The 13853-nt window shown below is 43.7% G+C and overlaps 1 protein-coding gene across 1 annotated transcript; it reads left to right on the top strand.

Moving 5' to 3' along the window:
• The first annotated feature begins 3931 nt into the window (after positions 1–3931).
• On the top strand, positions 3932–12083 carry LOC118257684 (uncharacterized). Its single transcript, XM_035565894.2, has 5 exons — positions 3932–4439; positions 7510–7650; positions 7982–8050; positions 8601–8691; positions 9051–12083. Exons 1-5 carry the CDS (start codon positions 3932–3934, stop codon positions 9256–9258), a joined length of 1017 nt encoding a protein of 338 aa, XP_035421787.1. The 3' UTR covers positions 9259–12083.
• The last annotated feature ends 1770 nt before the right edge of the window (positions 12084–13853 follow it).

Below are 13853 nucleotides of genomic sequence, written 5' to 3'. Positions count from 1 at the left end.
CTGGAGGAAGAGGGTCAGATACCCCTGATACTGGGACAGGGAGTGGCGTTGTCCCCACCACCACAATGTCTGAGCAGCTAAAGATCTCTTTCCCTGCATCCTCTGGTTATTTTTTTCTTCTTTTGGGCTGGGACTATTTCTGATAGGAGCAGGAGCCCTCACAGATGTGCTTAGAACAAGGACAGAGACCAAAACTGCTGACTGGGCTACTTGAGAGGATGGGGGTCTTCCAAACCCTTATCCCACCTGATGCCGTGGGAGATCCCCGTGAAGCAGCCTGTACAGGAGATGCTGTGGTTGCCCCAGGTGGATGCCTGCCTTCCAGGACAGGTAAAGTCAGGAGGAGGTGAATTCCTGAGTGTGACTCAGTAGTCACTTCCTCCCTACTGAAAACAGCCACTTGGCAGGAGAAATCAAGCTAATTGAAGCATTCTGTAAGAGTTAGGAACAAGACTGGGGAGGGCAGAAGAGGCCAAAGCTAATACTGATGTTCCCCAGTCACCTGGAGTGTTTTGGGAACCTGTGCTTGCTCAGCTCTGACTTACCCCTTGCCTCTGCAGAGCCTTTTAAGTGAGCCACCCAGCCCCAAATTGTGTGAAAAATGGCTTTGATCAAGCCACTGCAGGCACAGCTTAGAAAGAACAGACATTTTTCCAGCCAGACTGGGGCTACTGCTAACTAAGGTTCTCCTGGTGGCATTACCTTAATTAGGATGGGAACATTGCATAGGTTTTGCTACTAGTCCTACAAGGAACAGCATGTCCCAAGGGTGGTCATGCCACAGAGAAGCAGGGGACTGTATTTGCTTTTTTTTTCTTTCTTGTGAGCAGACAGAGTGACAGTATCATAGGACAAACAAGCTGGCTTCAAGTGCCTTTGCTAGAAATTGTTTATTTTGTTCCTAAAAATACAAGGAGGCCAAAATGTTCAAGCATGAGCAGCTTGAAGCATGCATCTATTCCAGCTCCACGAGTAAGGCTGGCATTTTCCAGAGACACTGAGCTCACATCCCCAGGGTGTAAGCTGGATGCCATGCTCTGCTTGCTCCAGGTTAACATTTCCAAAATGTTAGAGCTGATGGCCTTATTTGCAGGGCTGCTGGGACTTGGCAGCGTTGGGAAAAAAAAAAAAAAAGTCATTTTGCTTCCTGACCAGGGAGTCTCGGTGCCTGATGTGTATCCCAGGGTGGAAAAGCTTCTGCCTTCTTTGTGGCTATACTGCTTACGGCCTGTGGGGCAGGCATAAGGATCTGCCTGTTACCTGTATCTAACAATGAGTGACTCATTTAGATGGCAACGTGTCAACCTCAGGAAAGCAATAAGGTACAGGTAGTGGATGGTGAACCCATACAATGGACACAGGCTTGCATCTTGGCAGGGATCACATGAATCATAGAATCACAGAATCATTTAAGTTGGGAAAGACCTTCAAGATCATCAAGTCCAACAGGATAATAGGGAAAACCCTGCTGTTGATAGCCAGCTTTACAGTGATCAATGTCACGAGAAGCAACACCGTCTGTAGGGAAGTTGCTTGAACCAAGGTTTCTGAACCTTCTCTGAATCTTTCTTCTGAATCCTTCTCTGGAAGGATTGTGGTGCCAGCTTTGCTAAACCAAGCGGAGTTTAGCTAGACCTCTGCTCCCGAGCTATATAGTGGCGATTATACTTTTGGACATGGGACATAGTGTGAAGATAGAAATCTATTAATAATTTGGTATCATATGCTACTGGGGAGCTATACAAATCTTAAAGGAAAGCACATGGGTTGCAGTGCTGAAATTCCCTAGCTCACATGTATTTCCCTGGCAGACAGACTGCTCTGGATTTTCAGTGGGGTGAGTCTTTGAAAACTGAGACCTGCATAAGACAAAGCAAGCAGGTAGAAAGGGAAAGACACTGGTAGAGAACAAGGGGGTATGAAGTGATCGCTGGTAATGTGCGGGTAGCATGGTGATCCTTTCAGAGGGAACATACACTACCAGAGACTGCAGACAGAGAACAAAACACAAATCTGTTGGATAGGTTAAAGAGTAATGCTATTCAAAATTAAAATTAAAAAAATGAAAGTTTCAAATGGACTGCCATTACCAAGCAAGGAAAAGATAATACATCACACCCATGCCAGCACATTTAATAATAAAACCTGAACTAAAACACATGAGAAAAAGACTTAGAAGGGCAACCTAGAGAGAGCACAAAAACTACTAACAGACACTTTCAAGTATGCGAAATAGGAACTTGGTGGATGCCAGCAGGCCAATAACCGATGTAAATGTAAGAAGGGCAGCCAAGACAGGGCGGCTGTGAAGTGGGGTAAAGAGGACTGAACTCCTGAGCTACTCACTGACCTCCCAAAAATTTCATTTCCATTTAGGCACATGAATTTGGCAGGAATTTCCTGGATCAGTGGCTATCACAGGTCTGTGAAGCACAATATGCCAGCATGGACACATCCATCTTCTTCTTGGAGCAGGTGCAGGAGCTGTACCATGATTTCTGGTTGCCTCTCCCTGTGCATTTGAACCTGACCAGAAAGCCAAAGGCTTTTTCTGATTTAGCAACCCAGCAGCGCTATTAATCTAGCAGACCCCTAGAATTTCCTGAAAGAAAACACAGGAGCTCTTTTAAGCTATTGTTCCTATGCTTGTTATTGTGTATTGGCTCCTGTTTACACTGTCATTACATTTTTCAAGTAGCGAGCAAAATACATGCTGCCAGAGCAAAGTATTGTTCCGTGCTTTGGGAGGGGAAATTCTGCAGAAATAGATGTTTAGATAAACCTCATTGTTCTCATCTGATATTGTTTATCAGTCTCCTCTTTATACTCAATATTAAATGCTGATGGGGTTTTTAAAACTGTGATTCCTGGGGAAAAGATGAAAAAATGTCACTGCAGGAGCTGAATGTTACCATTTGTTAACTGTAATTAAACTAAAATATCTCTCAGAACATGTAAAAAGCTGAAACATTTCTTTCTATCCCTCTATCTGCAAAAAATTTAGGCATAAAATACACAACGGGAGGGAGGTACGTCTGTGTCAGTGACATATGGTTTTGCATTTAACATTTTGCTCAGGATGTTCGCAGGCCACACCAGTTGATTTTGTGCTGAAAATGGATGTGATTGTCCAGTTAACAGGATGATATCCATCTCAAATCATCAGAGATGTTGGGACGTGTTGCTATTAAAAGCAAGAAGCAACTACTGAAACTGCTTCAAATTGCACATCTGTTTTGGGATGGCTGGAATGTCTCTTACAAAGGGATCCTTAAAAAGAATAAACTGGTGTCTGGGGAGCACAGACCAGTGTCAGGTGTGCTAAATCCAAGTTTACTTCAATACTTTTGTGAGTTGTTTCAGCCAAGTACTTCCAGACTTCTGATGGGGTATGGTTTTATCCCAATGTTGCTGTAATATCACAAGAAACCACTTAATGGAAACAGTAGCCCAATATGGCCTAAATGGCCTCAGATGAACAGCATTTGGGGGTTTCGGGGGTTTCAATTGCTTTTTTTTCATAAGAAAAATTTGAATCAGATAGAAACAAACAAACAAACAAAAAAACATTCATTTATTTTGGAAGGAGGGAAAGAATGGTAACTATTTGAAGCTATAAGCAGTCAAAATATTGAATTAAATGTATATAGAAGATATTTCATAAAACTACAGTTTCCCAAAGACAGTTGAGTTTCCCCCCATTATTTATATGGGAATTAACTACATTGTCTTATCATTATTGTTTCCCTCTAGTATTGCTCCCTGCTACTTGTACACTCTGAATTTAAAAGAAATATCATTCTGGGGAATTAGGAGGCTGGTGGGATGGTTTATCTAGTCAAGCCCCTCTGGGAAAGGACCGGTGGGTTACATCTCCCTTCTCCAGGACATTGTTAATGTCTAATGCTCAGCAGATGTGTTTGCCGTGGAGATGTACCATACTAAACCGTGCTCTGATTGTACCACAGTAGCAGAGGGACAAGGCTTCCTCATAAGGAACACCCGGCTGGAAAAGTGCATCCATGTCTCTCACCACAAGACTGATGGCATCGGCCTGACCGACTGCAAGCCACGCTCCCTGCAGCAGCAGTGGAGCTGGGACCCTGCCACCAGGACCATCACCAGCCTCCAAACGAAGCAGTGCTTGTCAGCCCACAGGGCGCAGGAGCACGCCCTGGCCACGCTGGAGCCCTGTGGGAACTGGGAACACCAGGCCTGGGCCTGCAGCAAGAAGGGGCATTTGACTCTGCAAAGCTTGGGCTTCCACCTCAGCACCAAGGAAGGAGGCCACAAGGTCTTCGTCTCGAGGGAGAAGGACAAATTCAGCAGGTGGAAGACTTTAGCAGATGAAACCATCTGTGCTGCTGCCCAGACGGTAGCTCTGAGGCCTGGCGAAGCAATGCGAGAAGCTGTAGACACCCGGGTGTGGATATATGAAAGTAAGATGAGGTAGATTTAACAGCAGATAGCAGCTAACCTTAGGCATCATCTAAGACATCTAACACCAGGCTTGCATCCGTCATTCTAACTCATGGTAACGTCAGCCCCACCTGGAGAGGTACCAAACGCCCCGCAGTCGGCCCAGCTGTACTCCACCATTTTCCAGTAGTTGCTGTTGAGCATTTTCCAGAAAGCATGCAACACCCTACAGGATCAGGCCTGTGAACCTCAGCTGCATTTCTGATGACAGCCAGAAGTCAAGTATTTTGGAAAGTTCACCTGAATTGGTGCCCAGAGCTAAGAATAGCTTGAATTGTTTGAGCCTCCCAGGTCCAAAACAGCAGTCAAAGTCCCATGAAAGTCAAGTGTTTAAGGCTTTGACAGGGCTTTTGGTACTTTGTACTTGGGGATGTCATTTTTAGCAATAAGAAAACTGGAGGCAGCTGAAAACCTCTTTTAAACTTGCATGAATTATTGAGGAGATGCTGTATTTGAAATGAGAAATTGTTGCTTCGGTTTCTCAGCAACACATTGCAGTTGTCTCCCGCCAGACCCCGACAGTGCTCCTGTTGCTAATGAAACCACAGCTCTAACCTTCATACCATGTTCTCGTGATCCTCAAACGTGAGCCTTGCTCCTGATGCCTCGTGTAACCTTAAAGAGACTAGTGAATGCAGCAAACGGTGGGAAGCAGTTAAAATGCTGCCCTTCCTTTGCATTAAGAAAGCCCAAAACATAACACCAAAATATCATTAGAAAATCTCATTTTTATTAGTTTTGTGGCCTTGGCCTCTGCTAAAATGAATCTAATCTCTGCCTTCTTGAGTGTTCATTACTCTCTACTTAGGCTAGACAGAAAAAGGGCAGAAATACTGGTCTTGCCCTAGTTTTAGGTGAAGATCCAGGCTGGCAGACATCAGACATGGTCACTGCACACAGGTGGGACTGTCGTCATTTGTCAGATTGCCAGTGAAGCCCATTGCAGACCAGAAATAATTTGCGATCCAGTTAGATTTCCTATTTTGTTTCCTCCCTTATGCAAAGGAACATGTTTTCAGGTCTTCTCTTGTGCAGTGGTGTGCAGATCTGAGACCTGAATAATCACACTCAATTCCTCCTTCTGTCCTACCCTCCCTCCTTCCACTGCAGGGACCAGAAGAGAGATGGTGTTTTTAATGAATTTTCTGTGTTTGTCCACTCTGTGGATGACAAGGTTCCCAACCTTCCTCAAGGGAAATTATTTCTCTTGTATGAAGGTTCGACAGCCTAAGTGAGATTTTCAGCTTTGCAGAAATGAGTAAAGAAAAAATGTGCTGAATTTGGTAGGCATAACCAAATGGATTACGAGTATAAACTTCTGACTCTGAGAGGTTATATCTAACTGGAAATATAAAGAGCTGTAGTAGCTTTTTGGCTGTCATGTAGACAAAATGGCCTTTTTACTGAGGTTTTTAATTAGCCAACTAGTAGGTTAACATGTAATTATCATAGACCAGTAGTCACAAGCGTTAATGTTTGTTTAGCATGAAGGTAAATATAGCAAATAAAAATTAAATACCATAATAGGCTAGTTAAATATAGGCTAGGAAATGCGTAGAACATTTAAGATATGGGAAAAAGGCATGTGAAAAGAGCATTTGCATTCCCCAAGGCAATGTTCCTGGCAGTCCACGGCTGCCTTGGATCCAGGCTCCCCAAATAAGGCTGCAAGGGTAAACAGAGAGCAGGCTTTGAATCAGGTTGTGCCAGTTAGCTTGTCTTGTGCAAACTGACAGTTTTCCTACCAACCCCACGGTTCAGAGTCTACCAGAGTGAACCTCTGACAAGTCAATAACAATTTCAAAGTCCCAAGTGTTTATTTAGGCCTTTCTTATCCACAATTTCAGTTGACCATCAACAGACAACTTTTACTTTGCCATGTAATTTGCTCAGGATATTACACCCACGTACAATCTCCCTTTTTCATTCAGATTTTTTGCAGGTAGAGCTCACCCTCCATTCAGAGAAAGAAGCTGTGTCCTAACCAGGGCACCAGTTCTGGTCTAAGCCATCTCGAGGCTCCCCAGCAGAACCAGGCAGAGCTGCATTTTGCTGCCCCATGTGTGGTGGGGTGAGGGCTGGATGCTCGTGCTGCGGGAAGGGAAGAGGTTGGGGAAAGCAGGAGGGGAGCCCTGCAGACCTGTCTTTCTTCACTTTGCTGCATCCATCAGTGCAAAAGAGGGGTGATTACTGCTGCCATAAGATGTCCCACAACCTCCCCTCTAGCACTAGTTGCTATCCCACACTCTACTTCTGTAGTAAGCCTAGCAAGTCAAATGCCCTTGGCAGCTTGCTGCCTTATAGAGGTGCCTGCCTTGGCCAGAGCTTATTCTGCATGTTCAGATCCTCTGCAGTTCTTCAGAGTCTAGCTCTGGGCATTGCAGCAGCACTGTCTGCAAACAGCAGTGTCAGTGCAAACCCAGCTGAGACAGGTATTCTCCCCCACCCCCCTTCATTTGCACTACAACAATATCTAGAGCAAAGCAGGGCTCTCTAACCTCCCCAGAAGACACAGGATGGTCTGCCAGCTGTGACCTTCTCAGCCAGCCTAAATAACTGTTTGGTATCTAGATTTCTCAAGCACTCAATCAACAACATTTTATAGCCAAAATCATACCTATCTCACTCACTTGCAAGAGATACAGACTACTTGTCTCCCTCTTAATCCCATTTCTTCATCTGCTGTGTTGGTTAAACCCATGATGCTCTATAGTTCTGCTTGCTTCTTCTTACCTCATCCTTTAACTTCTGGTGTTGCATACATACTTTCTAGATTAATGACCTTATTCCCCACCAGAAAATAAACTCTGTTCTGGCTTTGAATTCAGTCTTGAGAAATTCATTTACTCTTTGAAATCCATGAGAACTGAAGGAGATGATTGCTATTGCACTGCATCCCATTTGTCTTGCAGTATGAGGACTAATATGGCAGGGCTGGGTTCCTTTCCCTTGCTGTGCACTGAGCATATTCAAGTTTCTGTACAAAAATAAATGATACCCACCCACACCTTTGCTTTATTTTCTTCCAAGCTAAAACCATTGATTCATCAAAGACCGATTCCATGGACAAGGGATCTTCCGTGGACTTGACTGACCCACTTCTAGTTAACAACTTTAACAGCACAGTGTCTCCAGTGAAGACCAACCAGGCATACCTCCCAGCAAACGAGGGTGAGCACATTTCTTTTCTGAATGCATACATGAGAACAGCAGGAGTGTGGGCAGCATCTAGGGATTACTCCATGTATACTACTGAGTAGTTTGAGGCTTTGCTCTCATATGGTATATTGAGATGTTTGCCTTGGCAAGTAGTTCAGTGTTATTGCCATAATCTTAACCTGAAGGCCATGACATGTGTCAGGAGAAAAAAAAAATATCTGTGGCTGGGGAACACTGAGGAACAAGTGTTTTTCCCTTCTGTCTCTATACAAGGGGTTACGATTCAGCTCCAGGAGGAAACCAGAGCTTCCTCTAATTCAAATCTCTCCACTTCTTCCCCCAGATTTGTCCCACAATCACTCCAAAAAGCACCATGGAAATCGAGGGAAAACTGCTGGGGCAAGGCTTGCAGGTAGGTCCAGAGATCAGGCAGAGGAGGAAGAGACCAGGTGGATGGAGGTTCATCAGTGCCCTTGACCTTCCCATCGGCTGCAGAGTTACATTTCCCTGGATCCCACTGAGGATGCTTAGTAGGGAACAAGGTCACCAAATTATCCATCAGAAAAACTCCCTTGAAAGTAAATCCCCCAAGGCCTAGAGTACAAAATTGAGTGAAAACGTGCAACTACTTTGTCCCAGTTCATCACAAGAAATATGGACGCTCATTAGCATGAGTGCCTTCCCCCAGCCCTTCTTATCAGAGAGCTGCACAATGGGAAAGCATGAATGGTTGTCACCTTCCAAGCAATAAATAAAACCTTTCCATGGTGAATTTCAACAGAAGGATGCTGTGCAGTGTGAAGCAGTTGTATGGTCTGAATGTAATAAACAAAGCAGTTTTCGTTATCTGCTAGTTTGCAGGGGCATTAGATATTCTTGTTTGTTGGTTTTGTGGCAACAGAGGCTATTGCACAAGCACAGGGATAGGCATGGTATGATTGTTCTCTATTATATCCTCTCAGGCACCAACTGGAAGACAGCCATGCTCGTCCTCAGCCCCTTGGCATTCATACTGGGATTAATAATATTGACACTCAATGTGCATTACAACAAGTAAGTGAGAATAAGTTTCTTTCAGTCTGTTACCTCCTGCTTTGGTGTTTCAGAACAGAACTCCTGATCTCAGCACCCTTCCCAGTCCCAAACCTGAAGCACTGGGCTTTGAGCAGAAGTCTGTGCTCACCCATGATGCCACGCTTGATGATTTTTCCTCTGTGCCATCCCATTTCTCCTTCCCACTCACTATCCCATACAAATCCTGCTGCTAATGTTGGCTCCTTCTTCCCTGCATACCTGACATGATCCCTGAAGATTTAGGGAATTTGGGCATGATGGGTGCCGATCCATTTCATGTGGAGAAGCAGCCAAGTGACAGGCAGGTGCAATCACATGCTATCCCTCTCTTCTCCTAGGAAGAAGAAAATCCTCTCTGCTCTGAAGAACCCTGCAGCCAGCAGCAGCAGAGCTGACTTACGGGAGCCATCTCCCTTACGAAGAGGCCCCCAGCCATATCTTCCACCATCTCGCTCCCCTTCCTTGCGGCACGGAGAGATCCTCATCGAGTGGAAAGACGGGACGGTCACTCCACTTTTTGACAATGCCAATTACCAAGTGGACTAGCTCCGAAAACAATGGAGCTGTTGTTCGATCCCTTTTCACCCACCACCCTCTTCACCTGGAAGAAGGGTGCCTCCGTAGTGATCCTGCTCCCAGGCCTTACCGTTTTGGTAGGGAGTTGTAAGCGCTGTTGTTTTGTGGTGATTTTTTTTCTACCTTTTTTTTAGACACTCGAGAACAATCACCTTATGCAGCACAAGGTTGAAGCAAGCAGAGCAGATTGTTTTTTTTTTTTGTGTAGGCACTCACTGCTTAGCTTTTCCAGAATGGATTTAACAGATAACAAAGCCCAGGTTTAGCAAAGTAAAGCCAGTATCTTGCCAGCTGCAACTGTCCATTGCCCTGAATTTCTAGTTACTGAGAAGATGAGAAAGTAAATCCTTGGAGACAAGGTATAAGGAGAAAACACAAGTCCTGGTGATCTTTACACCCTGTTTAAGTTAAAACTAGCTGCCAACAGACACAGAAGGCTGTCAGTTACTTTGTCAATGTGTGAACATCACTAATAAGCTCTGCCTTTGGGACTTGAAGATGAAAGAGGCTCCACCAGATTATCTGCCAAAATATTCCCTCCACTAAATTATCACTTAAGTAACAGCTAGTCATTTTTTCTAATTTAAAAAGTTGCACTCCATCATTCCTCTATGTATCACTGCAAGAGCCCTGCTGAGAGAGTGTTTCCTAAAGTATTTCTGTGTTTAAGATTTATTAAATCTTATTATAACACACCCTTTCTTTATGTAGAATGATAAGTTAACAGTTGTGCTCAGCGGGGATATTATCTAGCCATTTTAGATCAGTTTCAGTCTGATTTCCTCTAGCCACAATGAACAGACATACTGCCCCCAACTAGAGCAGTAATATATAGTGGTGGGTTTTGTTGTTGTTGTTTTCATAGAAAGAAGGCACTGTTTTCAACTTTTATACTTCTTCTATGAGCGTACTTATCTGTGACCTGTCACACTCAATCCTGATCTTTTCTCAGAGAAACTTGCAATGTCCTAGTAACTTCCTAATACTCATGACTTTATGCCTTCCTTTTTGTGGATCATGTGATGCTGTAAGCTGTAATCACAGCTATAAATCAGGAATTATCTGAGAAAGAAATATTAACACCAGGAAATTACAAGTATGAGCTGCATCAGTGTATTTCGGCAGTGCAAGTGAAACTTCTTTCTTATTCAAACAACACTTTTCACTTTACCTAAATGAAATTATGCAATTTCAGTGGAGCTTTGACTTCACAGACTCACAGAATGGCTGAGGTGGGCAGGACCTTTGGGTCCACCTGGTCTAACCCCCTGCTCTAGCAGAGACACCCCAAGCATGTTGCCCAGGACAAGTCCAGGTGGCTTTTGAAGATCTCCAAGGAGGGAGACCCCACAGCCTCTCTGGGCCACTTGTGCCAGTGCTCTGCCACCCACACAGCGTAGCAGTGCTTCCTGGTGGTCAGGGGGAACCTCCTGTGCTCCAGTGTGTCTCATTTCCTGGTACTGGGCACCATAAGAGAAGCCTGGTTCCATCATCTTTGAACTTCTTTACAGTTTGATTTTATTTACTTCTTCTACAGTAGAATCAAGTTCTTCAGGAAATTTGTAATCTTTTTTTTTTTTTTTAAACGTACAACCACAGCCTGGAAAAAAAAGTTAACTGCCACAAGATATTATTACGACCAAGAACTTAGCTGGTCTCAAGAAAGAAAATACAAACCTTATTAGTTCAGGGCATAAACTCACAGGGTTGGAAATAAATGTCTTCCCTAAGCACATCATTCAATAATTATTTACTAGGGTTTTTCCCAGACACACCTTGGGAAAATACTTTAGTAATAGACATGGGGAGAGGAAGAACTCTTTCTTCACTGGTGACCAGCAAACATAAATGACATTCAGAATTACATTCTGACTTTTTAGTGCTTACACTTTAAAACAAATCCAAAGACTCTGTGTATAAATTTGGGACAAGTTTCCAAATGTGTAAGCATCATTTTACACAAAACAATTTGTGGGAATATGCTCTGTACACAAATTGCTCAAAATGTGTGCGCAGTACCTCACCAATTTACATTCCTCTTACCTTTACCTACCTTTTTGTAGTTAAGACACCCATCTTTGTAATTTTCTCCAGGGAGCACATTACCTTACTGTACACGGCACTTGTTATCCTCCAAAATGTTGATGCACTTTGGGAACTGCATGCTTAGCAGTGCCATTAAAATGCAAATACTTACTCAGAGTTCAGCTAGTGTTGTGCTTTCCAGAGCAGCAAGTGCTTACATTCATTACTGCTGAATGTGCAGAATAGATGTCTTGTTAACGACTCTATAATTCATACTAAATATGCAAATCTTTCCCATAAACACGAAGGCAGTAATACAATTGTTTACATAGCAGTGATTAAATGGTAGCTCGCACGATAATGAAAAAATATGACTGTGAAACAGCACAAGCATTTAACTATTTTCCACCCCTCTCCTTTGCTGGTTATCTTTTAGTTACTTCTCACCTGTTTACCTCGATTAGATGCTAGAGAACAAGTTTTCCAAAGTATAGACAGAGGAACTGAAAGTATAGCTCCTCATCGTGAGAGGTCTTGAAAAGCATATTAGCCAAATTTCCATCAGAAAAGACTCTGAAATAGCTGATTCTCCTTTGGGGATGGGGATGGACCAGGTGACAGTGGGAGACACCTCCCACCCCCTGCTTCCAACCACTTGCTGAGAAACACTCACAGCAATTGCACAACCTGTGTGCTGCTCGCTCTTTGCCATCGCCTGAATGCAATGCTTTCAAACAGTGCTCATAATCAAAATAAAACTTACTGTAAAGTGGAGTAGCACTGGATTTTTTTATTTTATATATAAATATATATAAAAGAATGCACTTTGAGGAAGCTTTTGTAAATCACTCTACAGGAAGATTACAGAGTGATAAGCAAGACAACACTGCCACAGTGGTGCTAACATTAATATTCGCTGTGCCAAAGCACAAGCACCGCATCCCTGGAGAATATCATAATACTAAACTGCAGCCTGTATTTCTCAGCTCGCTTATGCTGCATCTCTGGTATTGCAGGTCGTCTCCAGGGCTGATATGATGCTCTTGACCATCTCTTCACTCCTGCAGCAAGGAGAAAGACAGAGTGGAAGTATAACCCTGTTTCTCACACACTTACTTGCCTTGTAATTTACATGTGCTTAAGCAGCTAAAGCTACATTAAGGGGTAGGAAAGAAGGAACATGTTTTTAGCCTCTGTGGGAATAAAAATGTTGTTTCTGCACAGAGTTACATTGTTTAAGGGTAAGTAATGCGGTATTGAAATATGCTTGCAGTGATAAGAAAGCTTAGCAGGCCACCTTGTAGAATGCAGATAACCAGACTCCTTAGAGCAATTAGGTGAAAATCCCGGTGTCAAGTCAAGTCAGATAAGTGAAGAAACATTACCACTTCAAGCAGTAAAAAAGTCAAAAGAAATTTCAAAATTAACAGGATGGCAACTGAAGGCCACGTATTGTCTGTGAAGCACGGGATAGGTTTTGAACCTGGATTACCCAGTCAGTGGGGAAACAGGGGAGGGTCCCGGTCACAGGTAACCATGCAGCTTGCCTCTCTCGGCAGGGTGTGAGTGCTACCCGGCATCTGGGAGAATTTCTTTGTGCACGAGGCCCTTGAATGCTACCAAGGACTTGATGGAAAACTGCTCAAGACTTGAGATCCCCAGGGCAGATCTCCGGCGGGACTGTGGAGGGAAGATCTTAACGGTCCACCCTACCATCTAACTGGGGAGGCACTTGTGCACTTGTTCAATTAGCTATACCCTTCACCCCGGCATTTGAAAAAGAAACGTCACAAATACCCAGAAGAAGTAAAAGAAGCTTAGGAGTATCATTCGATGATAGAGTGTACATAGATTCTGTTGGGGTGCCTAGAGGAGTTCTCGATGAACAGAAAACCAGGAATCAAATTGCTGAAGTGTTTGAGTCACTGTTCTGGTGGGTAACAATCAATAAGAATGTGGATTGGATTAATTATATTTATTATAATCAGCAGAGATTCATAAATTATACAAGGGATGTGATAAGAGGAATCGCTGAACAACTAGATGCCACCAGCAAAATGGCTCGGAAAAACAGAATAGCAGTAGGTATGATGCTCACGGAGAAAGGAGGTGTGTGCGTGATACTGAGCAACCATTGTTGCAGCCTCCCATGGTTCCCTGGGATTCAGAAAACTCCTCACCCTAAAATTTAACAATGTCATCATGTGTTTTTGGTATTACTAAACCAAACCACCCCGAAGATCCTGAACCATTACTAACAGCACATTCATGAGTATACAACATGCTAACAACATCACTTCTCACTGATGTCAATGACAAAAGAGATTCACAGGAAAGATGACGCAGGTGAAGATGCAGCAATCAGTCCCACCACATCATGTAGTCATCCAACGTGGGTATTCACAGCTCAGCACTGGCAGTGCACATGGCCCTGCTGCCCACAGGTGGACACAGCCTGCAGCCCCAGAAACACCGATGCTGTCAAAGAGATGCAAGGTTGCACATTAGTTTAGATATTTTGTGGAAAAAAAAGCTGCATT

The sequence above is a fragment of the Cygnus atratus genome, chromosome Z, assembly GCF_013377495.2.
Source record: "Cygnus atratus isolate AKBS03 ecotype Queensland, Australia chromosome Z, CAtr_DNAZoo_HiC_assembly, whole genome shotgun sequence".
Taxonomy (NCBI): domain Eukaryota; kingdom Metazoa; phylum Chordata; class Aves; order Anseriformes; family Anatidae; genus Cygnus; species Cygnus atratus.
Note: the sequence above shows the minus strand (reverse complement) of the source record. Positions and strands in the feature narration are given on the sequence as shown.

Excerpts from the sequence above, each read along its gene's own strand:
- LOC118257684 (XM_035565894.2), top strand. The coding sequence starts at position 3,932 with ATGTACCATACTAAACCGTGCTCTGATTGTACCACAGTAGCAGAGGGA. Across the intron at positions 4,440-7,509 it reads CCGGGTGTGGATATATGAAA|CTAAAACCATTGATTCATCA; the intron begins GTAAGATGAGGT and ends TTTTCTTCCAAG. Across the intron at positions 7,651-7,981 it reads ATACCTCCCAGCAAACGAGG|ATTTGTCCCACAATCACTCC; the intron begins GTGAGCACATTT and ends TTCTTCCCCCAG.